Here is a 24,054-nt window from a genome sequence, read left to right on the forward strand (position 1 = left end):
GCCCCGTGGGGGGGCGATGTGCCTGCGATGTGCATTGGTGTAGCTTTGGACTGGCCAGAAGCGGTCGGTTGTGGTTCCCTGGAGGGATGGAAAAAGCGGTCGTGGAGCCTGATTGCTCCGACCGGCTTGCCCCAGGGGTGGAAAAAGCCGCTGAGAAACTGTAAATGCAGATAAAGGCTTGGCTGAGAAGTTGTGAGGTATTTCCAGGTGACCAGGATGTCCCAAGGAGTCCACAAGGAATTCACACTGCAGGAGAAGGACTGCGTCGCTGGGAGGTTCCATCATATGAGGAAGAACAACTGGAATGGACTGATGCTTGAGCCTGGATGAGAGACTGTGTGGAAGGACGCCCAGAAGAAGACATGGACTGTTGCTAGATATGTCATAAGAAGAGTTCTAATTTGATGATATGTTCTGGGTGCAGGGATTATGGTATGGAATAAGGGGTGGTCTGTGGTGGTTTAGGCTGGGTGCTGGCCCAGATGCCACTGCGCAGGCCACACCTGGGAGGTCCCAAGGGGTGGGCCCAGCCCAGGGGGTGGTCACAGGGACCAGGTATTCCATTCCCATAATGCCCTGCTCCCCTATAAAAAGGCCATGCGGGGTCTTCACTTCCTCTTTCGTCCCCTGCTGCTGCCTGGGTAACATGGCGTGAGCCGCCTCCCTTGGGCCTGCTCAGGCCCAAGGCTGGGTTGGGGGGGGGAGAAAGAGCCCTGGGGGGGTTTGGGTGTACCCCCAGGTGGGGATGGGATGTTCTTGGGTATGTTCTGGGATCTCTCTCTTTGTCATGGTGCTTGTGGGTCTCTGTAAAACTTTCATTGTTGTTTGTTATTGTTTTCCTATTTAAACTTTCCATCACTTCTGCAATCCGTTTGCCTGAGTCGTTATTTCTGCCTGTGGTGGGGAGGGGATCTGCCCCAACCCATTACAAGGATCCAGTGCAAAAGGCTTCCTACCTAATGGAAAGGCAGGAAGAGCTGTGCTTCTGTCTATTAAAAGCCCCTCCTGAGTGCTGGTCATCCCTTGAGATGGTCTGTGAAGGAGCTTGCTGCCTGCACTCATCACCCTGCCCAGCACAGCAGCCTCCACTGCTTGCACTAGCATTTCTCAGGTGGGGGGAGGCAATGTTCCTCCTCTGTTCCTGATGTCTTCCTTTTGTGACACAGAAAAGTTTCTCCAATCCCTTCATCTGCAGCAGGAACAAAAACTCATCTCAGTTCCCCAGGCCTGTCCTTGCAGAAGGCCTGGCAGCTTGGACAGTGCTCAGAACAAAGGAAATGCTCTTCCTAGCATGCAGCCTCTGCTCCTTGGTGGCAAGAGACAGGAGCAGAGGAAATGGTTGCAAGCTTTGCCAGGGGAGGTTCAGGCTGGATGCTAGGAAATATTTCTTTCCAGAGAGGGTTCTCAGCCACTGGAATGGTCTGCCCAGGGCAGTGCTGGAGCCACCATCCCTGGAGGTGTTTAAGCAGTGTGTGGAGCTGATACTTAGGGACATGGCTTAGTGTTGACCCTGCAGTGCTGGGTCAAGGGTTGGACTAGATAAGCTTGGAGGTCTCTTCCAACCAGATGCTTTCTGTGATGCTGTGACTCTGTTCTTACCATGCTAGGGGCTGACTAGTTAGCAATGGTTACAGTGTGGAAGGCAGAGCAACAGACAGGTGCTGAGGCAGTATAAACAGTATAAGTTTTGCAGTCTAAATTGCAAGACTTGAGAGTGAGCAGAGGTGTAGGCTGAGACATGTGTGGCTTGTGTGGCCAGGAGAGTGTCACAGTGAGAGATCTGAAGAGGACAAGCTAGCAAAGGCAGCCACTGAACAGAAACAGAGAGCAAATATGAGATCTTGTGCAGGAAAGTGGAGTTTCTGGAGCGGGGATGTTCAGTGCTCTGTGACCACAGTGGTAAGACCTCCCAGCATCACTAGTGCTACTCCTGATGGTGCTGACCTCGTGCTAGATGGTTGCTGGCCCTCTGAGGAGAGACTGAAATGAAAGGGCTGCAGATATTAGGGGGGAAACATTGCTGGGAAATGCATTGAGGGCTGCCAGACAGAGTGGGAACGGTGAAGTTCCTGTAGGGTAGGGATGGAGGGTTATGGAAGACAGGGTGCTTGCATGTGCAGCCAGGGGGGAGTGGGCTGGCAGCTCCTTCACAGTGCAAGGAGAAGGGGAAGAGGCTTGCACACTTACTCCAGGACATCCCTGTTGAACTGCTTCTTGCTGTTGCCCAGGAACTCCCCAATCATCTGGCGGCTGAGCCCCTTCCGCTGGAGCAGGAAGTGTGCCACCCCGATGGGGGTGTCAGGGATGAAGCCCCGGGAGATCAGGAACTGGATCCCCTTGTCTGGGTTTCTGCAAGGGAAGAACAGAGACATGGTGAGTTTGCAGGATCTCTTTGAGGCACTACTGCCTCTGGCTGGCAGCAGTGCAGCCCCAGTATGTTCATGGGCACCTACGAGTTCATGTGTGTGGCAGGGATGGAACTCATGGGGGCAGGGAAGTGACTTTGGGGAGTCCACCCCAAGCTGCTGCCGAAGTCAGAAGGATGCCACGGGACCTGCTGTGTCACTTGCATCACCTGCTGTCACCTGGCAATCCCAAGTGCCACCCCACTGCCACCAAGACTCCTGCTGCACATCCCCAGCCTCATCAGTGACTCTCCTGCCATCCATCTGCTTCAGAGTCAAAGGCTCTTGTGTCATTCCACAACACTCTGTGCTGGGTTAGGAACTGGCTGGAGGGCCGAGCCCAGAGAGTGGTGGTGAATGGTGCCACAGCCAGCTGGCGGCCAGGCACCAGTGGTGTGCCCCAGGGATCAGTGCTGGGCCCTGTGCTCTTTAACATCTTCATTGATGATCTGGATGAGGGGATTGAGTCAGTCATCAGCAAGTTTGCAGATGACACCAAGTTGGGAACAGATGTTGGTCAGTTAGAGGGTAGAAAGGCTCTGCAGAGGGACCTCGACTGACTGGACAGATGGGCAGAGGCCAACAGGATGGCATTTAATAAGTCCAAGTGCCGGGTGCTGCACTTTGGCCACAGCAACCCCATGCAGAGCTACAGGCTGGGGTCAGAGTGGCTGAGAGCTGCCAAACAGAGAGGGACCCGGGGGTGCTGATTGACACCCGCCTAAACATGAGCCAGCAATGTGCCCAGGTGGCCAAGAAGGCCAATGGCATCCTGGCCTGTATTAGGAATAGTGTGGCCAGCAGGAGCAGGGAGGTCATTGTGCCCTGTACTCTGCATTGGTTAGGCCACACCTTGAGTACTGTGTCCAGTTCTGGGCCCCTCAGTTTAGGAAGGACATTGAGACACTTGAACATGTCCAGAGAAGGGCAACAAGGCTGGGGAGAGGCCTTGAGCACAGCCCTGTGAGGAGAGGCTGAGGGAGCTGGGGTTGTTTAGCCTGGAGAAGAGAAGGATCAGAGGTGACCTCATTGCCCTCTACAACTACCTGAAGGGTGGTTGTAGACAGGAGGGGGTTGGTCTCTTCTCCCAGGCAACCAGCACCAGAACAAGGGGACACAGTCTCAAGTTGTGCCAGGGGAGGTTTAGACTCGAGGTGAGGAAAAAGTTCTTCACCGAGCGAGTCATTCGTCATTGGAATGGGCTGCCCAGGGAGGTGGTGGAGTCGCCGTCCCTGGAGGTGTTCAAGAGGAGATTGGATGTGGCACTTGGTGCTATGATCTAGTTGTGAGGTCTGTTGGAACAGGTTGGACTTGATGATCCTTGGGGTCTCTTCCAACCTTAGTTACTGTGATACTGTGATACTGTGATTCCTGCTCCAGCTGGCTCGTTTAGAGTCCCTGTGAGGATACGATCAGACCATGTCCCCCACACAGACAGCACTTCAGCTACTCCAAGTGCAAGCCGCAGTGAGCTGTCCCCAGGAATCAGGGCTGAGGGCTGGGCATGTGATTCTCTGCTTTAGAGGAGCTAGGGTGGCTCCTTCTGCAGGGCAGACCAAGGCAAAAGGTGGCTGTGAAGAGCCTTGCCACAGCCTATGGGCAAATGAGGCTCTTGACACAGAAACAGTTAACCAAAGTGGGCACTTTGTACAAAAATGTCTCTGTTACACGTTTTTGGTGCTCAGTTTGAGAGCCACTTTGTGCCTTCCTCACCTGAACCTGGTGCTGGCTGCCTGAAGGGAAATCCCACGTTCAGCATTGCTTACCTCTACCTCTTCCTCCCCTCACCCTTCGCTGTGGTGTTCTTCCCATTTCTATCGATTTACCTCCTCAGGCAGAGATCTCTTTGTGTGGGTGGAGGAGAGCATGCACCTGGGGAGCGCCTCCTCAGAGCCGGGAGAGCCGCAAGCAGCTCCCACGCAGAGGGAGTTTCTTCGCGGGGGGCTTCGGGAGCCTGGTGCCGAGCGGGGCCGGCCGGCGGGCTGCGCTCGGCGCGGCAGTGCCTGCCCCTGCACAGGCAGCGGCCGGGCGCGCATCCCGGCGCGGCTGTGTGTCTGTCCGCTACGGCTGGGCTGCTCTGCAGCGCGCATGCTCGCCACAGCCCCGCTGTCTGCGCGGCTTGCCTTTCCCCTCACGTCTGCTGCAAGCTGCCGTGCCTCTGCGTGTGCTAGGAGTGAGTGTGGCGGCTGCACAGGCAGCAGGGAGTGTCTGTGTGCGCTGTGCGGGCGGGTTCCTTCTCACAGCCCAGGCAGGCCCACGAAAGGGTGTCTGCCCCCCTGCACTCTTGCTGAGGGGAACTAGTGCAGCGCCAGGAGACTGCCACCTTCCTTTGGTTCTCTGAGCTGGTGACTGAGGAGGGTAAGAGGGTAGCTTCCTCCTGGCAGAAAGCCATCCTTGCATCACATCCAAATTCAGGGACTGAGTTTGCTCAGGCAGTCTCCCGGGGTGAGGGAAGGACAGGAGGAGATCTCAGAGCATGTGAAAGCTCAGGCACAGCCTGGGACACTGTCAGGTGGTGAAGGGTGTGGGTGAGCAGCAGATGACTAGCTAGAAGGGGATCAGCATCCAGAATGGCCTCGCTTCTTAGAGGGGCCTCAAGGGGGTACAAAAAGGGGAGAGGATGGCAATAGTTCTGCTTACTTTTGACATCACAAAGAAAATACCCTGCTCGGTATGACAGCCCTGGGGACAGTGGCTGGCAGAACAAGTCAGAAGATTACACTGATGGACATGGGAGCTGCAAGATCTGATGCTGAAAAACCAGCCCCCCTACAGGGAAAAGCACAGGGCACCTCCTCTGTCAGCACACAGATGTCCTGGTTCACCTTTGAAGGGCAACAGGCAGAGTTCTCTGCTAAGTGCAAGGGCCACACGATCAGGAGGATTCACACAATGCAGCTCCACCTCCAGGTTCTGGCATTTAGCCAGGGGCAGGATGGTGTTCACAGCACAAGGATGGCTTCAGCTTCACTGAGGCTCCAAAGCCACTGAACTGTCTTTAGATTCACAGTATCACAGTCTCACAGTATCACCAAGGTTGGAAGAGACCTCAAGGATCATCAAGTCCAACCTGGCACCACAGAGCTCACAACTAGACCATGGCACCAAGTGCCACATCCAATCCCCTCTTGAACACCTCCAGGGACGGTGACTCCACCACCTCCCTGGGCAGCACATCCCAATGACGAACGACTCGCTCGGTGAAGAACTTTCTCCTCACCTCGAGTCTAAACCTCCCACAGCACAGCTTGAGACTGTGTCCTCTTCTTCTGGCGCTGGTTGCCTGGGAGAAGAGGAGCTCCAAGAGGAGCTGGGAGTGAGTCCGTCCAGAGAAAGGCAGCTCAGACTCTGTCATGGATGTGCAGAGTGCAGCACACGTGGCGCACACAGCACAAAAGGAGCAGGCTGAGGCAGCCCAGCTGTGACAGCATCCTGCCCTAGAACCCAGACACTGCTGCCCCACAACCCAGACACTGCTGCCCTAGAACCCAGACACTGCTGCCCCACAACCCAGACACTGCTGCCCTAGAACCCAGACACTGCTGCCCCACAACCCAGACACTGCTGCCCTAGAACCCAGACACTGCTGCCCCACAACCCAGACACTGCTGCCCCACAACCCAGACATTCCTGCCCCACAACCCAGACACTGCTGCCCTAGAACACAGACACTACTGCCCCACAATCCAGACACTGCTGCCCTAGAATCCAGATACTGCTGCCCCTGAACCCAGACACTGCTGCCCCACAACCCAGACACTGCTGCCCCACAACCCAGACACTGCTGCCCCAGAACCCAGGCACTCCTGCCCTAGAAACTGAACTCCTGCACACACCCCTCAGCCCCTCCTGCACACACCCCTCAGGCACTCCTGCACACACCCCTCAGCCCCTCCTGCACACACCCCTCAGCCCCTCCTGCACACACCCCTCAGACCCTCCTGCACACACCCCTCAGGCACTCCTGCACACACCCCTCAGCCCCTCCTGCACACACCCCTCAGGCACTCCTGCACACACCCCTCAGCCCCTCCTGCACACACCCCTCAGGCACTCCTGCACACACCCCTCAGCCCCTCCTGCACACACCCCTCAGGCACTCCTGCACACACCCCTCAGCCCCTCCTGCACACACCCCTCAGGCACTCCTGCACACACCCCTCAGCCCCTCCTGCACACACCCCTCAGGCACTCCTGCACACACCCCTCAGCCCCTCCTGCACACACCCCTCAGGCACTCCTGCACACACCCCTCAGCCCCTCCTGCACACACCCCTCAGGCACTCCTGCACACACCCCTCAGCCCCTCCTGCACACACCCCTCAGGCACTCCTGCACACACCCCTCAGGCACTCCTGCACACACCCCTCAGCCCCTCCTGCACACACCCCTCAGTCACTCCTGCACACACCCCTCAGGCACTCCTGCACACATCCCTCAGCCCCTCCTGCACACACCCCTCAGGCACTCCTGCACACACCCCTCAGGCACTCCTGCACACACCCCTCAGCCCCTCCTGCACACACCCCTCAGCCCCTCCTGCACACACCCCTCAGGCACTCCTGTACACACCCCTCAGGCACTCCTGCACACACCCCTCAGCCCCTCCTGCACACACCCCTCAGCCCCTCCTGCACACACCCCTCAGCCCCTCCTGCACACAGTCCTCAGGAACTCGTGCACACACCCCTCAGCCCCTCCTGCACACACCCCTCAGACCCTCCTGCACACATCCCTCAGACCCTCCTGCACACACCCCTCAGCCCCTCCTGCACACACCCCTCAGCCCCTCCTGCACACACCCCTCAGGCACTCCTGCACACACCCCTCAGCCCCTCCTGCACACACCCCTCAGGCCCTCCTGCACACACCCCTCAGGCACTCCTGCACACACCCCTCAGCCCCTCCTGCACACACCCCTCAGACCCTCCTGCACACACCCCTCAGGCACTCCTGCACACACCCCTCAGCCCCTCCTGCACACACCCCTCAGACCCTCCTGCACACACCCCTCAGACACTCCTGCACACACCCCTCAGGCCCTCCTGCACACACCCCTCAGCCCCTCCTGCACACAACCCTCAGACCCTCCTGCACACACCCCTCAGCCCCTCCTGCACACACCCCTCAGCCCCTCCTGCACACACCCCTCAGGCACTCCTGCACACACCCCTCAGCCCCTCCTGCACACACCCCTCAGGCACTCCTGCACACACCCCTCAGACTCTCCTGCACACACCCCTCAGGCACTCCTGCACACACCCCTCAGGCACTCCTGCACACACCCCTCAGCCCCTCCTGCACACACCCCTCAGGCACTCCTGCACACACCCCTCAGCCCCTCCTGCACACACCCCTCAGCCCCTCCTGCACACAACCCTCAGACCCTCCTGCACACACCCCTCAGGCACTCCTGCACACACCCCTCAGCCCCTCCTGCACACACCCCTCAGCCCCTCCTGCACACACCCCTCAGGCACTCCTGCACACACCCCTCAGCCCCTCCTGCACACACCCCTCAGCCCCTCCTGCACACACCCCTCAGGCACTCCTGCACACACCCCTCAGCCCCTCCTGCACACACCCCTCAGGCACTCCTGCACACACCCCTCAGCCCCTCCTGCACACACCCCTCAGACCCTCCTGCACACACCCCTCAGACACTCCTGCACACACCCCTCAGGCACTCCTGCACACACCCCTCAGGCACTCCTGCACACACCCCTCAGCCCCTCCTGCACACAGTCCTCAGGAACTCGTGCACACACCCCTCAGCCCCTCCTGCACACACCCCTCAGCCCCTCCTGCACACACCCCTCAGACCCTCCTGCACACATCCCTCAGACCCTCCTGCACACACCCCTCAGCCCCTCCTGCACACATCCCTCAGCCCCTCCTGCACACAACCCTCAGACCCTCCTGCACACACCCCTCAGCCCCTCCTGCACACATCCCTCAGACCCTCCTGCACACACCCCTCAGCCCCTCCTGCACACATCCCTCAGCCCCTCCTGCACACAACCCTCAGCCCCTCCTGCACACATCCCTCAGCCCCTCCTGCACACAACCCTCAGACCCTCCTGCACACACCCCTCAGCCCCTCCTGCACACAGTCCTCAGGAACTCGTGCACACACCCCTCAGCCCCTCCTGCACACACCCCTCAGGCCCTCCTGCACACACCCCTCAGGCACTCCTGCACACACCCCTCAGCCCCTCCTGCACACACCCCTCAGGCACTCCTGCACACACCCCTCAGCCCCTCCTGCACACACCCCTCAGGCACTCCTGCACACACCCCTCAGGCACTCCTGCACACACCCCTCAGCCCCTCCTGCACACACCCCTCAGACCCTCCTGCACACACCCCTCAGACACTCCTGCACACACCCCTCAGGCCCTCCTGCACACACCCCTCAGCCCCTCCTGCACACAACCCTCAGACCCTCCTGCACACACCCCTCAGGCACTCCTGCACACACCCCTCAGACCCTCCTGCACACACCCCTCAGGCCCTCCTGCACACACCCCTCAGCCCCTCCTGCACACACCCCTCAGCCCCTCCTGCACACACCCCTCAGGCCCTCCTGCACACACCCCTCAGACCCTCCTGCACACACCCCTCAGCCCCTCCTGCACACACCCCTCAGACACTCCTGCACACACCCCTCAGGCACTCCTGCACAGACCCCTCAGCCCCTCCTGCACACACCCCTCAGGCACTCCTGCACACACCCCTCAGCCCCTCCTGCACACACCCCTCAGGCCCTCCTGCACACACCCCTCAGCCCCTCCTGCACACACCCCTCAGCCCCTCCTGCACACACCCCTCAGGCACTCCTGCACACACCCCTCAGACCCTCCTGCACAGACCCCTCAGCCCCTCCTGCACACACCCCTCAGGCACTCCTGCACACACCCCTCAGCCCCTCCTGCACACACCCCTCAGGCACTCCTGCACACACCCCTCAGCCCCTCCTGCACACACCCCTCAGACCCTCCTGCACACACCCCTCAGACACTCCTGCACACACCCCTCAGGCACTCCTGCACACACCCCTCAGGCACTCCTGCACACACCCCTCAGCCCCTCCTGCACACAGTCCTCAGGAACTCGTGCACACACCCCTCAGCCCCTCCTGCACACACCCCTCAGCCCCTCCTGCACACACCCCTCAGACCCTCCTGCACACACCCCTCAGACCCTCCTGCACACACCCCTCAGCCCCTCCTGCACACACCCCTCAGGCCCTCCTGCACACACCCCTCAGGCACTCCTGCACACACCCCTCAGCCCCTCCTGCACACACCCCTCAGGCACTCCTGCACACACCCCTCAGCCCCTCCTGCACACACCCCTCAGCACTCCTGCACACACCCCTCAGGCACTCCTGCACACACCCCTCAGCCCCTCCTGCACACACCCCTCAGACCCTCCTGCACACACCCCTCAGACACTCCTGCACACACCCCTCAGGCCCTCCTGCACACACCCCTCAGGCACTCCTGCACACACCCCTCAGGCCCTCCTGCACACACCCCTCAGCCCCTCCTGCACACACCCCTCAGCCCCTCCTGCACACACCCCTCAGGCCCTCCTGCACACACCCCTCAGCCCCTCCTGCACACACCCCTCAGACCCTCCTGCACACACCCCTCAGCCCCTCCTGCACACACCCCTCAGACCCTCCTGCACACACCCCTCAGACACTCCTGCACACACCCCTCAGGCCCTCCTGCACACACCCCTCAGGCCCTCCTGCACACACCCCTCAGGCACTCCTGCACACACCCCTCAGCCCCTCCTGCACACACCCCTCAGACCCTCCTGCACACACCCCTCAGACACTCCTGCACACACCCCTCAGCCCCTCCTGCACACACCCCTCAGATCCTCCTGCACACACCCCTCAGGCACTCCTGCACACACCCCTCAGCCCCTCCTGCACACACCCCTCAGCCCCTCCTGCACACACCCCTCAGACACTCCTGCACACACCCCTCAGCCCCTCCTGCACACAACCCTCAGACCCTCCTGCACACACCCCTCAGGCACTCCTGCACACACCCGTCAGCCCCTCCTGCACACACCCCTCAGCCCCTCCTGCACACACCCCTCAGGCACTCCTGCACACACCCCTCAGGCACTCCTGCACACACCCCTCAGCCCCTCCTGCACACACCCCTCAGACCCTCCTGCACACACCCCTCAGGCCCTCCTGCACACACCCCTCAGGCACTCCTGCACACACCCCTCAGACCCTCCTGCACACACCCCTCAGGCACTCCTGCACACACCCCTCAGCCCCTCCTGCACACACCCCTCAGGCACTCCTGCACACACCCCTCAGCCCCTCCTGCACACACCCCTCAGACCCTCCTGCACACACCCCTCAGGCACTCCTGCACACACCCCTCAGCCCCTCCTGCACACACCCCTCAGGCACTCCTGCACACACCCCTCAGGCACTCCTGCACACACCCCTCAGCCCCTCCTGCACACACCCCTCAGGCACTCCTGCACACACCCCTCAGCCCCTCCTGCACACACCCCTCAGACCCTCCTGCACACACCCCTCAGGCACTCCTGCACACACCCCTCAGCCCCTCCTGCACACACCCCTCAGACCCTCCTGCACACACCCCTCAGCCCCTCCTGCACACACCCCTCAGACCCTCCTGCACACACCCCTCAGGCACTCCTGCACACACCCCTCAGCCCCTCCTGCACACACCCCTCAGCCCCTCCTGCACACACCCCTCAGCCCCTCCTGCACACACCCCTCAGACCCTCCTGCACACACCCCTCAGGCACTCCTGCACACACCCCTCAGACCCTCCTGCACACACCCCTCAGGCACTCCTGCACACACCCCTCAGCCCCTCCTGCACACACCCCTCAGACCCTCCTGCACACACCCCTCAGGCACTCCTGCACACACCCCTCAGGCACTCCTGCACACACCCCTCAGCCCCTCCTGCACACACCCCTCAGGCACTCCTGCACACACCCCTCAGACCCTCCTGCACACTCCACTCTCCCACCAGCAGCACTTTCCATCAGGACTTTCCCAAGATGCAGCTTGGTCTCCTCTAAAGCCTGATAGCAGCACAGCTTCTCTGTCACTCAGCAGCTGCAGATGTCTGCCAGGCTCTGCAGCGTGCAGCTTTCCCCCAGATGTGCAGGAGAGCTCCTCTTGCCTCTCTCTTGAGCCCAGTCCCTGCCATTCCCCAGCACTGCAGTGGCTCAGGCAGGAGGGGATGGGGCAGGAGGGGGTGGGGCAGGAGGGTGTGGGGCAGGAGGCGTTGGGACAGGAGGGGGTGGGGCAGCAGGGGGTGGGGCAGGAGGGGTGGGGCAGGAGGGGATGAGGCAGGAGGGGGTGGGGCAGGAGGGGGTGGGGCAGGAGGCATGGGGACAGCAGGGGGTGGGGCAGGAGGCGTTGGGACAGGAGGGGGTGGGGCAGCAGGGGGTGGGGCAGCAGGGGGTGGGGCAGGAGGCGTTGGAACAGGAGGGGATGGGACAGGAGGGGGTGAGGCAGCAGGGGGTGAGGCAGCAGGGGGTGGGGCAGCAGCGGGTGGGGCAGCAGCGGGTGGGACAGGAGGCGTTGGGACAGGAGGGGGTGGGGCAGCAGGGGTTGGGACAGGAGGGGTTGGGGCAACAGGGGGCGAGGCAGCAGGGGGTGGGGCAGGAGGCGTTGGAACAGGAGGGGGTGGGACAGGAGGGGGTGGGGCAGCAGGGGGTGGGGCAGCAGGGGGTGGGACAGGAGGGGGTGAGGCAGCAGGGGGTGAGGCAGCAGGGGGTGGGGCAGCAGGGGGTGGGACAGGAGGGGGTGGGGCAGCAGGGGGTGGGGCAGCAGCGGGTGGGGCAGCAGCGCGTGGGGCAGCAGGGGGTGAGGCAGCAGGGGGTGGGACAGGAGGGGGTGGGACAGGAGGGGGTGAGGCAGCAGCGGGTGGGGCAGCAGGGGGTGAGGCAGCAGGGGGTGGGGCAGCAGCGCGTGGGGCAGCAGCGCGTGGGGCAGCAGGGGGTGAGGCAGCAGGGGGTGGGGCAGCAGGGGGTGGGGCAGGAGGCGTTGGGACAGGAGGGGGTGGGACAGGAGGGGGTGGGGCAGCAGGGGGTGGGGCAGCAGGGGGTGGGACAGGAGGGGGTGAGGCAGCAGGGCGTGGGGCAGCAGCGGGTGGGGCAGCAGGGGGTGGGACAGGAGGGGGTGGGACAGGAGGGGGTGAGGCAGCAGCGGGTGGGGCAGCAGCGCGTGGGGCAGCAGGGGGTGAGGCAGCAGGGGGTGGGGCAGCAGCGGGTGGGGCAGCAGGGGGTGGGACAGGAGGGGGTGGGGCAGCAGGGGGTGGGGCAGCAGGGGGTGGGGCAGCAGCGGGTGGGGCAGCAGCGCGTGGGGCAGCAGGGGGTGAGGCAGCAGGGGGTGGGGCAGCAGCGGGTGGGGCAGCAGGGGGTGGGACAGGAGGGGGTGAGGCAGCAGGGGGTGGGGCAGCAGGGGGTGGGGCAGCAGGGGGTGGGGCAGCAGCGGGTGGGGCAGCAGCGCGTGGGGCAGCAGGGGGTGGGGCAGCAGGGGGTGGGGCAGCAGCGGGTGGGGCAGCAGGGGGTGGGACAGGAGGGGGTGAGGCAGCAGGGGGTGGGGCAGCAGGGGGTGGGGCAGCAGGGGGTGGGGCAGCAGCGGGTGGGGCAGCAGCGCGTGGGGCAGCAGGGGGTGGGGCAGCAGCGGGTGGGGCAGCAGCGCGTGGGGCAGCAGGGGGTGGGGCAGCAGCGGGTGGGGCAGCAGCGCGTGGGGCAGCAGGGGGTGGGGCAGCAGCGGGTGGGGCAGCAGCGGGTGGGGCAGCAGCGCGTGGGGCAGCAGGGGGTGGGGCAGCAGCGGGTGGGGCAGCAGCGCGTGGGGCAGCAGGGGGTGGGGCAGCAGCGGGTGGGGTAGCAGCGGGTGGGGCAGCAGGGGGTGGGGCAGCAGCGGGTGGGGCAGCAGCGCGTGGGGCAGCAGGGGGTGGGGCAGCAGCGGGTGGGGCAGCAGCGCGTGGGGCAGCAGGGGGTGGGGCAGCAGCGGGTGGGGCAGCAGCGCGTGGGGCAGCAGGGGGTGGGGCAGCAGCGGGTGGGGCAGCAGCGCGTGGGGCAGCAGCGGGTGGGGCTGGGCCGCCGGTGCTGCGGGATTCCTCAGGCCCCGCCGGCTTCCAGCTGCCCACAGGCAGAGCTATTGCAGCAGTGCTGCATCATGGAGCACTCTCCGTGCCAGGGCTTCCACCCCCTCACTGTGCAGTGGGGGTGGGGACAATGCCGTGGCAGTGCAGCATCAACGTTTGCCCGGGGGGCTCTGCCGGGCAGCCCAGGGCAGGTGCTGCTGGGCATGGAGGCTGCCAGCTCCTCGGCCGGGGCAATGGCCAGCGGGAGGGACGTGCACACGTGCCTGTAGGGCCTCAGCTCCACACCCACACAGCAAAACCCACACAGGTAAACTGCTCCTGGTTAGAAACTGACAGGGAAACTAACAGCCACATAGCCGACAAGCAACTGAGCATCCAGTGGTCTTCCCAGCCCTTTGGATGGAGATGCACAGGGGTGTCCCATGGAGTGCCATGTGTCCCTCAGAGCTCAGAACACAAAACTAGCTTCATTCCCCAAAGCTCACAGGTCAGTTCCCTCCCTTGTTATCCCCCAGTGCTGTGTCTTCTTGACTGCACTGCACAGCTCACCACACATTACTCCAGTACCTAGTTTCAAGGGGGCAGGGTAGACCTGGCTAGGAAGTTGTGCTTTGGAGCTTCACAGTAAGTCTGTCCCACGGGGGACCTGCAAGCTGCAGCGAGCCCAGGTCACTGAGTGGAGGAGGATGGCAGAGCTGCTTCCCCAGAACAGACCTGGTGCTGCTAATCTGTCACAGGAATGTGTGCCAGGCAGACTGGCACAGGAGGAGAGGCTGGGGAGAAGAATTTCCACTCCTGCTTTGTCTTCACATCAGTGCTCCTGTCAGCTGCACAGGAACCACACTGGGTCCTGCCAAGCATAGCTTAGGACAGATACCAGAACACTGCGTGCCAGAGACTGCATGTCCCCCTCCAGCAGTGCCCCTGCCCCAACACAAACACCACACCGTCTGTGTGCACCCAGAACTTTCTCTGGGATAACCAACCCCAGCCTGTGGCTGGTGACTACCTTCCCTCCTCCCAGCCTCCTTGTGCTCATCAGGCAGGTCTGTGTGTGCTCAGAGTCTGATTTGTACACACAGACCCACCTGTCCACAGCCTGATCTCAGAGCTAGTAAACAGTCTTCTTTGGTTCTGTATGAGGCCCAAATCTGTCTGCTCTAACATCACTGCAGTCCTGGACATCCTCTGAGCCCAGGCCTGACAACTTCTCTTGCAGGTTCCTACCTCTCAAATCCACAGCCTCTACAGTACACATACTATATACACACACACTCCTAGATCTTGCACCCTTTCCTGTGCAAAACTTCTGCCCAGGAGTGCATAATCTCCAGCCCTTGCTCTAAGCAGGAGGCCTATGCTAGTGACGAAACATTCTTCTAGTGCAGGTGCATTGCCGTGCCCAGCAGCTCCATCAGGGGACTCAAACAGAAACGAAGACAGCTGAGATGAGAACGTGATGGTGGATCAAAGCCCAATGTTGCTCATGCCTTGCTTAGAGGAGAAAAGTATCCTGGAAAGCCAATAAGCAAATAAATCTAAAGCTCCTTATAGCAGCTCAGCTGCTTTCTGCAATCCAAGAGACTATATGTGAGCCCTCAAGGTAACCTCTTCTGCTGCTGATCTCTAGGCTGATGTGCTTTTGCTTTCACACCTTTGCAGAGGATATTAGACTGAGTTGTGTGAGAGAGGCAGATGCCTATTCCTGGTCTGTCAGGTGAAAGTCTACCCAAATATCAGAAGGAAAATGACAGCCAGTGGACTCACACTGGGCTAGTAGGCTCAGCTCTACCTCTCTCTGTTTTTACCTGGAAATGCCCCATGTAAAGTAACCAGAGCTGAGTTTATAGTCCCAGCTACACTTCTTCCGTTGCAACAAAGTGGAGCAGAAGCCTAGACCCTAGGCTCAGCTGGCAGATGCCAAACAGACAGCGACTAGGACTAGGTTGAGAATTCAGGAGAGCATGGACACTGTCCATGGGGCACTGCTCGTGGGGCAATGGGCTTGGCATGCCGGTGAGTATGGAAGACCTTCCCTGCAGACGAGGCCAAGAGCCTGCCGTCAGCTGCCCGTGCGGGGCAGGCGGCAGGCCGGGGCGCGCGGCAGGCAGAGGCACTCACATGTTGAAGAGGTTGAGGCCGATGCGGTACAGACGCTTCCTCATGGTGTCTGTGGAAAGCGTGGGGGACTTGCAGCTAGCTGGGTTCTCGCAGTGGTACCTCGGGAGGCTGAGGATCATGGCCTGCAGCGCTTCTTTTGAGGACACCTCAGAAGCTGACTTGGCTGAAGTGGAGGTGCTGCTGCTGCTCAGCTGCTCTGAGTTGTCTGCGTTCTCAGACTCAGAGCCTTTGTTTTGCCCTGCTTCATTGCTAGAATCAAACTGCAGCTTCTGCACTGCCATCTGCCCAGGCTCAGCACCGCTGTCCCCGGTGCCATTAGTGCTGACATCCACCTCAGTGAAGGTGTGACTGTTCTGGAGAGCTCCAGACTCAGGCAAGCTTTCTGGGGCAGCTGGTGGCTCACTGGCTTCTCCTTCCTTTTCTCCTGGGCTTTCTTCAGCTTTAGTAGCTTGAGAGGGCTCAGCCTGGGCATTGTTGCTGAGGCAGTTTGCCATGGACACCGAGGTAGACGACGAGACAGAGATGTTCTTGTTGTCAATCTGGACTGTGACGTCTCGAAAAGCCATCATGAGAGTGCTGCTGCTCTTGGGAAGAGTATCTGGCAGAAGCCCTTCCTCCTTCTCCTTGTCCTGTAGCTCAGCTTCTAAGTCTTGGTTTGGCTGCACTGAGCTAGCACTGAAGGTCTCCCTTATCTGATACGAGCCCCCGTCCTGCAGCGAGCACATGGTCTTCAGGCTCCAGGTGCTGAGGGCATCATCAATAGACTTAGCCAGGGACTGAACTTGTTCCGTGAAGGAGTCCTCCAGTTCAGTAAGAGCCCCACTGATGGTAGCTGGCAAAGATGGGGACCTCACCAAGGGGATGCCCACGAAGTTGTAGCCCTCCACCAGGGCTTTCTCCGCAGAGAAGCTCTCCGAGTTCTGGACGCGGACCTTGCGCAGGGAGATGCGTCGCGGCATGCGGCTCTCCAGCAGGGAGTTGCGAATCTTCTCAAAGTTCTTGCTGAGCTGGTACTGCCTGAAGGCAGTCTGGATGGTGCAGGCTGCCCTGCGAGACACCAGGTGCCCGCCGTATTTGTGCTCTAGCATTTCGATCTGAAAGAGACAGAGAGAGACACTGGGGTTTGCTGACCGACTGCTCACTGCCCTCTGCCACCCCGTGCTCAGCAGTCTGCAGCGGCTGTCGGAAGACCTGGAACACCTGCACTGCCCTGCCCTCCATCTCAACAGAAGGCACCACTTGGGCCATGGCTGGCTGTAGCACCATTACTGTGAACTACCCACGCTGCAACACTATCCTGCCTCTCCCTAGAGTGACAGCCATCCAAGCTGGAGCCTGGAGGTGCCCTACCCTTGCAGACCTACTTCTGATGGCCTTGAGAGCAAGTTCACCACGGCAAGTACAGGGCTCCAGCAGCGTCTTCCTTCTCAGCAGGGCTCTGGTAACACCCTGCATCATCCCTGGACTCAGAGCCTTACCAGTGCTGCTCTCCCTCCTCAGTCACTTCAGGAAATACTCTCGGGGAAAGGGAAAACCATTCACAGAAAGGAAAGAACAGCTGATGTTTAAATGCAGAGAATGTTGGCTTGACCATAGGAGCCAGTGAGAAACATCAGCTCCCAGGGCGGCTGGCAGAGGTCAGGTTTGCTTGGTGTCTTTCAAAATGCACTCCAGATCCCAGAGCGACTTTCTTTCTGATACCTGGAGTTTCCAGGTGTCAGCCAGCAGTGAAATGAACACTACCCAAGAAAAGAAAGGCTCTCACTTTTGAAAGGTAAAAAAATCTGATTTTAGATGTGGAGACAAGTCACTAAGAGCAAGTAGAAGGATTTGCTCCTTCCTGCGCTGGGAGCAGCAAGCACACGTGCAAACACGCGCACGCACAGCTCAGAGGTAACGCAGCAGGCTTCCACAGTGCCAGCAGGTATGGTAATTTCTGTTCCCTGGGTTGGTGTTTATAGCTCCTGGCAGTCCCCTCACTCCTCTTCTGCAGCTGGGCTTTCACTAACGTGCTACAGGAGAATGCTGGGTAACTGGTTTCCAGTAAGTGATTGATGGGGGACAAGGGGGACAGTGTGAAGGTGATGGCAGGCGGTAGGACCAAAGTAAAGAGAATGATGAATCCCAACTACCTCCACTGAGGTTTTGGATGGATGATGATCTTGTCTTGGGTTGAGTGGACAGAAAGCTATTTTACCCCTCCCTAAAGGAGTAAAATAAAAGCTCTCAACACAGAGAACTGGAAAGTTAAATGGAAATGCTATTCACAACTTTGTACAACAGTACAAAACACATTTGTATTCAGCCTTGGCCCAGCTCTCCAACCTGGGCATACCAAAACCTCACTAGGCCAATACCTTCCAAAACCCTCCCCCCAGCTCGGCCCAAACCCCAAACCTCAATGCCCCTTCCCATACCTCCCTGCCTCCCCCCCACCCCCAGGCCCAAAATGGCATAGCTAACAATTAGCTTTGCCAAGGCTGCTCAAGGCCACAAACCTCCCCTGCACCACATGAGATAAGGATCCGTGCCAGGAGCAGGAAGAAAAAGAGAAAAGGGACAGAACAAACTGTGTACCCCCTTTACACAGGGAAGATGCAGCATGATGGGAATGAAATAATATAGATTACACTTTCCAGTCCACCTCCTGGACTGCCTGGTACTTCTGAATGACTTTTCCCTATGGTTAAGACATCCAGAATTAAACCCTCAACAGATCTGAACTGTACCTTGCTGGCACTTCACAGGGCGCAGAACACTGGTCCCCATTCACCCCAGGCAGCAACAGGTCTAGGGATCCTGCTGCACTGGATGGGAGGTTGCCATTTCTGGAAGGGAACAAGGGATGTGGCACATCCCTTCAGATTTCCATCTCTGGAAATGAAGCAGGGACCCTTTGCCTTGTGCTCAAACAAAAGCTAGGCTGCTGCTCACCGTTTGCCTTGCTCTTGAACTCACATCTGTCCAAGCATCAAAGCCCAACCCTGAGAAACACGAGCAGCTTGCTCAGCAGTGGGGCTGGCCCCTCCAGTTCTAAAGGCAGCTGACTCAGAGTTCTGCTTCCTCCTAACTGAAAAAGCACTGGGCTAGTAGTGTCCCTGCTGCCCTGCCCAAAAGCATCTGCAGAACTGGTGCTAAAAATCACCCACACAATGATCATGGATTCAGGTTCTGTTACCACGAGACCTTTCAGCAGGCTTCTTGGATGAAAGGTCTCTGCTTATCTGCAGAGGTTGAGGTGGTGGGAAACAGGAATATGGGGGCAAAAAAAGATTCTGGGTTGCAAGCAGAAGAGTTTAGTGGAAGTTCTTTGTCCTTATTGCTAAAATCACTTAATACCACCATAAAGCCAGCACTCCTGCTGCATGTCTTCAAACTTGCAATTCCCCCCCTGGAAAGCATCTGAGCTATCCCTTGGCCTTTGCATTGAGAGGAAAACTCACACAGATAAACAGGAATTAAACCAATGACCTGCACAGGCTCAACCCAGACAGCTATTACTGACAACTGACCATAAGCACTGAATATAATGGTCTGGTTAATGGAAATGTAGAGCTAATTGTGTTGGGAGGGAAAGAAGAACGAATGGGAGGGATAGGCACAGCTATCAGAGGGAAGAACAATGATACAGTGCAAAATAAGACAGAAGCAAAAGCCTTGTAATTTGAGGTTTCCAAGGAGGTGACAGCCATTCTGAAAACACAAATTCATATGCTCTGGTCTTACTAGAGGCCAAGACAAGATGTCACTGCTTGTCTGAAGTAAAAGGCCAGTTTGCTTCATGCAAGGACAGTTCCCCAAAAGCCAGACTTTAAAGAAGGAGAGATCCTTCTAAAAGTCTGAAGGAATGGTGAAAGCTGTCAGTCCCCTGCTAAAACATCACCACCTTTTTGCAGTCCATTATCTCAATTGTCCCACACGGCTGAAGCATTAAGGAGTAGAACAAGATGTAAAGCAAGAGGACTCCCAACCCAGTCTGTTCCCCAGCTCATACCAGGTGTGTAAAGACAGAGTCTGTGTGCAATTCACTGCCATCCAGCCCTGTCCACAGCAACCGTGGACCGGCACCTGGGACAACAGGGACCAGAGACTGGTCCAAAAGGTGTTTGCGAAGACTGGCAAAACTAGCAGCAGCACGCCCATGGAGAAGTGTCCTCCCTGCCCTTGCTTGCTACAAGTTCATCTCTGCCTCTCTCTCCTTGCTGTAACCCAGCCATTGACTGTTTACTGATACCTGAGCTGCTCACATTTGCTATGGGGTCGAGATAACTGACACTAAAGGAATTAGGAATTTCACACAGCTGTGGACTGTTTTCTCTTCTCAAGAGGAGGACAGGGCATCCATTAGCACCACAGCAGTCACAGGTAATGGAGATGTATGTCTGGCTTGCTGGAGAAGCCTTCTCTTCCCATGTGAGAGGAGAGAAAGGCCAGACATGATTGGCCTTCTCTCACTCCTAATAAACCCTATGAATCACAAGTAATTGCCTACTTAAAGCTACTCTTCTCTGGGGAATGATCCAACAGCCAGCGCCAAAGGAAGGGGAAAGCAGGAGGGGGGGCGGGGGGGAGTTAAAAGAATAATTAGCTTAATACATTTCTGGGCCTCAATATGAACACTCAGCCTGAGCAATTCAGGCCTTGTGGCTGAATTAGAAATGGCTGGGAAATATCCATTGCCACGGGGGACTGCACATGAAGGGAGCTTTACCAAGGCCAGCCAAGGTGCCAGGCCTGGATACGGTCAGACATTTGAGATGCACACCCCACGGCTTTGCTGCCCATAGGGCATAAATTCATAAGCCTGCCAGGAGAGAATGAGCCTGGTCTTATTCTCAGCACTGGTTTTCCACCCAGGCTGCCACTGGGCACAGTGACGTGCCATCATGTTAGCAAGATGAGAATCAGGCCCAGTGAGGGACACTCAGGTCGCTGCATCCATTGTAGAAGGTGAGAAAAAGAGGGTACCAGGTATCTGTCCCCCACTCCTAATGCCTCTCCTTCCCACAGCCTCTCACAATGGAAGGCCATTGCTGCAGAGGCCATGTGTTAATGGAACATTTTCCTTCATCCACCCTGCTGCACAAAGGGAAGCATGCTCCTCTCTGCTGTGATCCCCTCTGCTGTCCCAGCTTTACAAATGAGTCCCAGCACAGGGGGACTTCAGCACTTGAGGCTCCTTTCCAGCCTCCCAGCACAGTGCAGGTCTGCTCGGTGCACTGTCAGCATGCCCTGTTCCATGGGCTAGAGAGCAAGGAGAGCTGCCACCCCGCTCACCAGCTAGTAGGATGCTGAGGGGCAATGACTAGCAGAGGGCCTGGACCTTCAAGCCCTGCTGAGGATAGCTGTATGCACCCTGCCTCCTTAACAGCACTCAGTCCTCTCTCCCAAAAGCTGTGACTTCAGCTGCACTGTCACACTAAAGATGCCTCCTTCCACCTGTTTTTCTTACTTTGCCACTACTGTCTTTCAATTTGTGCTCTGACCTTGGAACTACTGGGACTCTAAGCACCTTATCACCATTATTCCTATTCAAGAGAACTCCTTGACAAGTAGATTTGACAGGAATACCTGGGAAAACAGAGGGCAAGACTGGAAGAACTAACACCTTTCACTCCCTGAAAACCTCCCCTTGCAGATAGGGAGGCAATCCACTGTGGACACAGCTCAGGGTGGAGGAGCACACAAGTGAAAGACCCCTTTGCTGTGAGAAGTGTTTTCACCTACAAGATAGGCTAAGTGCCCGTGAGGCCAGTTCCGTGGGGCATCAGAATTTAATGAGTGAGCAGCTAACACGTCTGTCTCACGCATCCGGGGCAGGCCTGGCCTCTGCTGCGAGAACAGCGATAGGACAACATGACCTTACACTTAAAATAACACAGGACAGGCACTCCCCAGGACAAATCAGAGCAGCATGAGGACACTGAGGAAGCTAAGCCCATATATAGCAGTGAAGATCTGGCTCACCCTGAGGAGATGTCACATTAGTTTGTGAAGCCAGCTAATTAGTGCCTCTTGTTTCTTTTCCTGGTGTGAAGCAAGAACTCTGTACAGACTGAGTATGTAGCATTTTCAGAAAGACAGAGCTGAACAGCCAAGGTCTCCTTTCTGCTCAGGAATTTTTTGGGCTATTGATCTGACATGTATGTTTAGGGACAGCAGCAATGCCCTGAGGGAAGTGGCAGAGAGAGGTCCCAGAAGCAGCAGCTTCTCCTGTAGGAATGTCATTAGCTGAGACCCTTTATCTGCAGCAGCACAGCTCCCACTGAATTCTCCCACTGAATATAATCTGGACACTGTCACTAGCATTTGCTTGTGCTCTTCATCTCACATACTGCAGGGTCTGCATATCAAACAGCCTCTGGTTGAGCTGCCATCCAAGGGAAAAATCAGGAACGATTCTTTAGGTTTTGTTTCACACAGCAGCTCTCCTGGGCTGCAGTCTGCAGAGACGCAGGGCAGGAGGCACATTCCACCTCACTGCTTTTGAGTGAGGAGGAGGCCAGCTGCTATTAGCCCCTGTCCCACTATCTCCTGCTGGGAGCCCATCAGGAGATGCAGCTAGAGATGTTCATACTCATGCTCTGGAGCTAGGCTGTAGCCCCAAGCACAGGAAGCAAGGCTCCCAACTTCAAGCACTGAATTATTTTCTCTGTCTGGTAAACTTTTCTGTGTCTTCAGCATCCATCACTGGACTGAAGGTAGTAATGGTAGGAACACACAAACATCATGAGAGACACCACTGAGGACACTCAGTGAATAAACCCCATTTGCCCTGAAAGTTCATGCATTGAAGCGGCTGATGTGAAGTGCACCAGCGGCCTGTGCAGCATGATCCAAAAGGGTAAGGTGGCTCTTGGAGATCTCTCCCATCAGGGAGGTCTTAGGGGACAATCAGTTGCTGGGAGCCCTGCAGATGCTGCATGCTTGTGAGCAAGGCAGTACCTCTGGATGCCACAGCTCTTACAATCACACTCATAGCACCGGTAAGGGTTGGAAGGGCCTCTGGAGATCATCTCGTCCAACCACACTACTCATGCAGGTATGCCCAGAGCAGGTGCACCCTCGGCTGCCCGCAGCCCAGCCTACAGTTTGGAGCTGAGCATCCGCGTCCACCTGGGACCGCAGAGCCCAGGCAGCGAGCCGCAGAGCCCAGCAGGTGTGGGCATCACAGCCAGAGCGGAGGGAGCTGCTTCCTCCGCCAGCCCCACGCAGCCGGAGGGTCAGAGCGCTCAGGCAGGGCCAACGCTGCAGGTGCAGGACGGCTGCAGTGCCTGCTGAAAGGTGCCCAGCACACGTGGAATGCAGCCCACCCGCCCCGTCCCCTTCTCCCGCAGCCTGGGCAGGAAGCCTCTGTACCTGTTTATTCTTTAGGTCAAGGGAGAGCTCATAATCGGAGGCGGCTGCATGGGAACAGGAGGCCGTGCCCTTGCTGCGCTGCAGCCGCACTGGGGAGCCCGTGTGGTGGAGGCTTGCCTTCGGCACCAGCGGGGAGCCCCCGGCCGCCTGCTCTTCAGCCAGCGCTGCGGGCTGGCCTTGCAGCGTCAGGGCGCCGGACCTGCCCTCCTGGCCGCTCTGTCTGCCGGCCTCCTCCGGATCCTCTGTTTCACACCCGGCTCTCTTGCTTGTCGACCCGCTGGGATCGTCACTGTGAACAAAACGAACGGTTCGCTTGTTTATTTGCTTGCATTCCACTCAGGAGCAACTTCAGCCATGTTTGCTCTACTCATTCACTGAGCTGCATCTGAGTATTGAGGGAGCCCAGGCTGTGAGGGGCCTCTCTTGCTGATGGAAGCAGCCAAAGCTCTGATCCCTCCTTCCACAGGAGCAGCATCTGTGCTGCACCCACTGCACAAACTGGTCCTGTGACCCTTGGAACTGCCAGGCTGCTTCTGTGGAGGTGAGGGACTCAGGAGGGTGCCATGGCCAACAGACACCTCTCATGCTCTCTGGAGCAGCTAGCACCTGGCAGTCATCCCTGTGCCTTCACTGCCTAGTGCTCAGCATCTCCCTGTGCATCCCAGAGCCCCACCTGAAACAGAGCCTGGATTCCAAGCATCTAGTTTTTCTAGGGACATGGGAACAGGGCAGGGGCAGCTGGATGTTGCAGAGTTTCCAGAGGAACTCTTGAAGAGCTGCAAGCATAAAGATGCAACAGAGCCAGCCGGCCCTGAGCTTCTGGCTCTTCAGAGCATGTCTGCAACACAGCCACATCAGACTGCAGAGATCCCATGAAGGAAGCCTATAGATTGCTGTGCCACTGAGACCTTGTCCATAAGGGAAAACTCTCCTTTCTCCTGTCAGCCACTACATGAACTGTGTGAAGCCAGGACCTGGCAACAGTGCCCACTTAAAAGAGCTGCCAGATTGCTCCAGACAGGATGGGGATA

General features: G+C 58.6%; 1 protein-coding gene across 4 annotated transcripts in view; it reads right to left on the reverse strand.

Annotated features, from left to right (window-relative positions):
• Window positions 1-24,054, reverse strand: part of IQSEC3 (IQ motif and Sec7 domain ArfGEF 3) — a 128,397-nt gene that overhangs the window by 26,313 nt on the left and 78,030 nt on the right. For all 4 annotated transcript variants that reach the window (XM_054167623.1, XM_054167626.1, XM_054167625.1 and 1 more), the window contains exons 3-5: window positions 23,024-23,312; window positions 15,665-16,758; window positions 2,188-2,349 (exon numbers count right to left, since the gene is read on the reverse strand). In XM_054167623.1, coding sequence (XP_054023598.1) covers window positions 2,188-2,349; window positions 15,665-16,758; window positions 23,024-23,312 — 1,545 coding nt within the window. The remainder of the gene's footprint in view (window positions 1-2,187; window positions 2,350-15,664; window positions 16,759-23,023; window positions 23,313-24,054) is intronic.

The sequence above is a fragment of the Dryobates pubescens genome, chromosome 15 (genome assembly GCF_014839835.1).
Source record: "Dryobates pubescens isolate bDryPub1 chromosome 15, bDryPub1.pri, whole genome shotgun sequence".
Lineage (NCBI taxonomy): Eukaryota > Metazoa > Chordata > Aves > Piciformes > Picidae > Dryobates > Dryobates pubescens.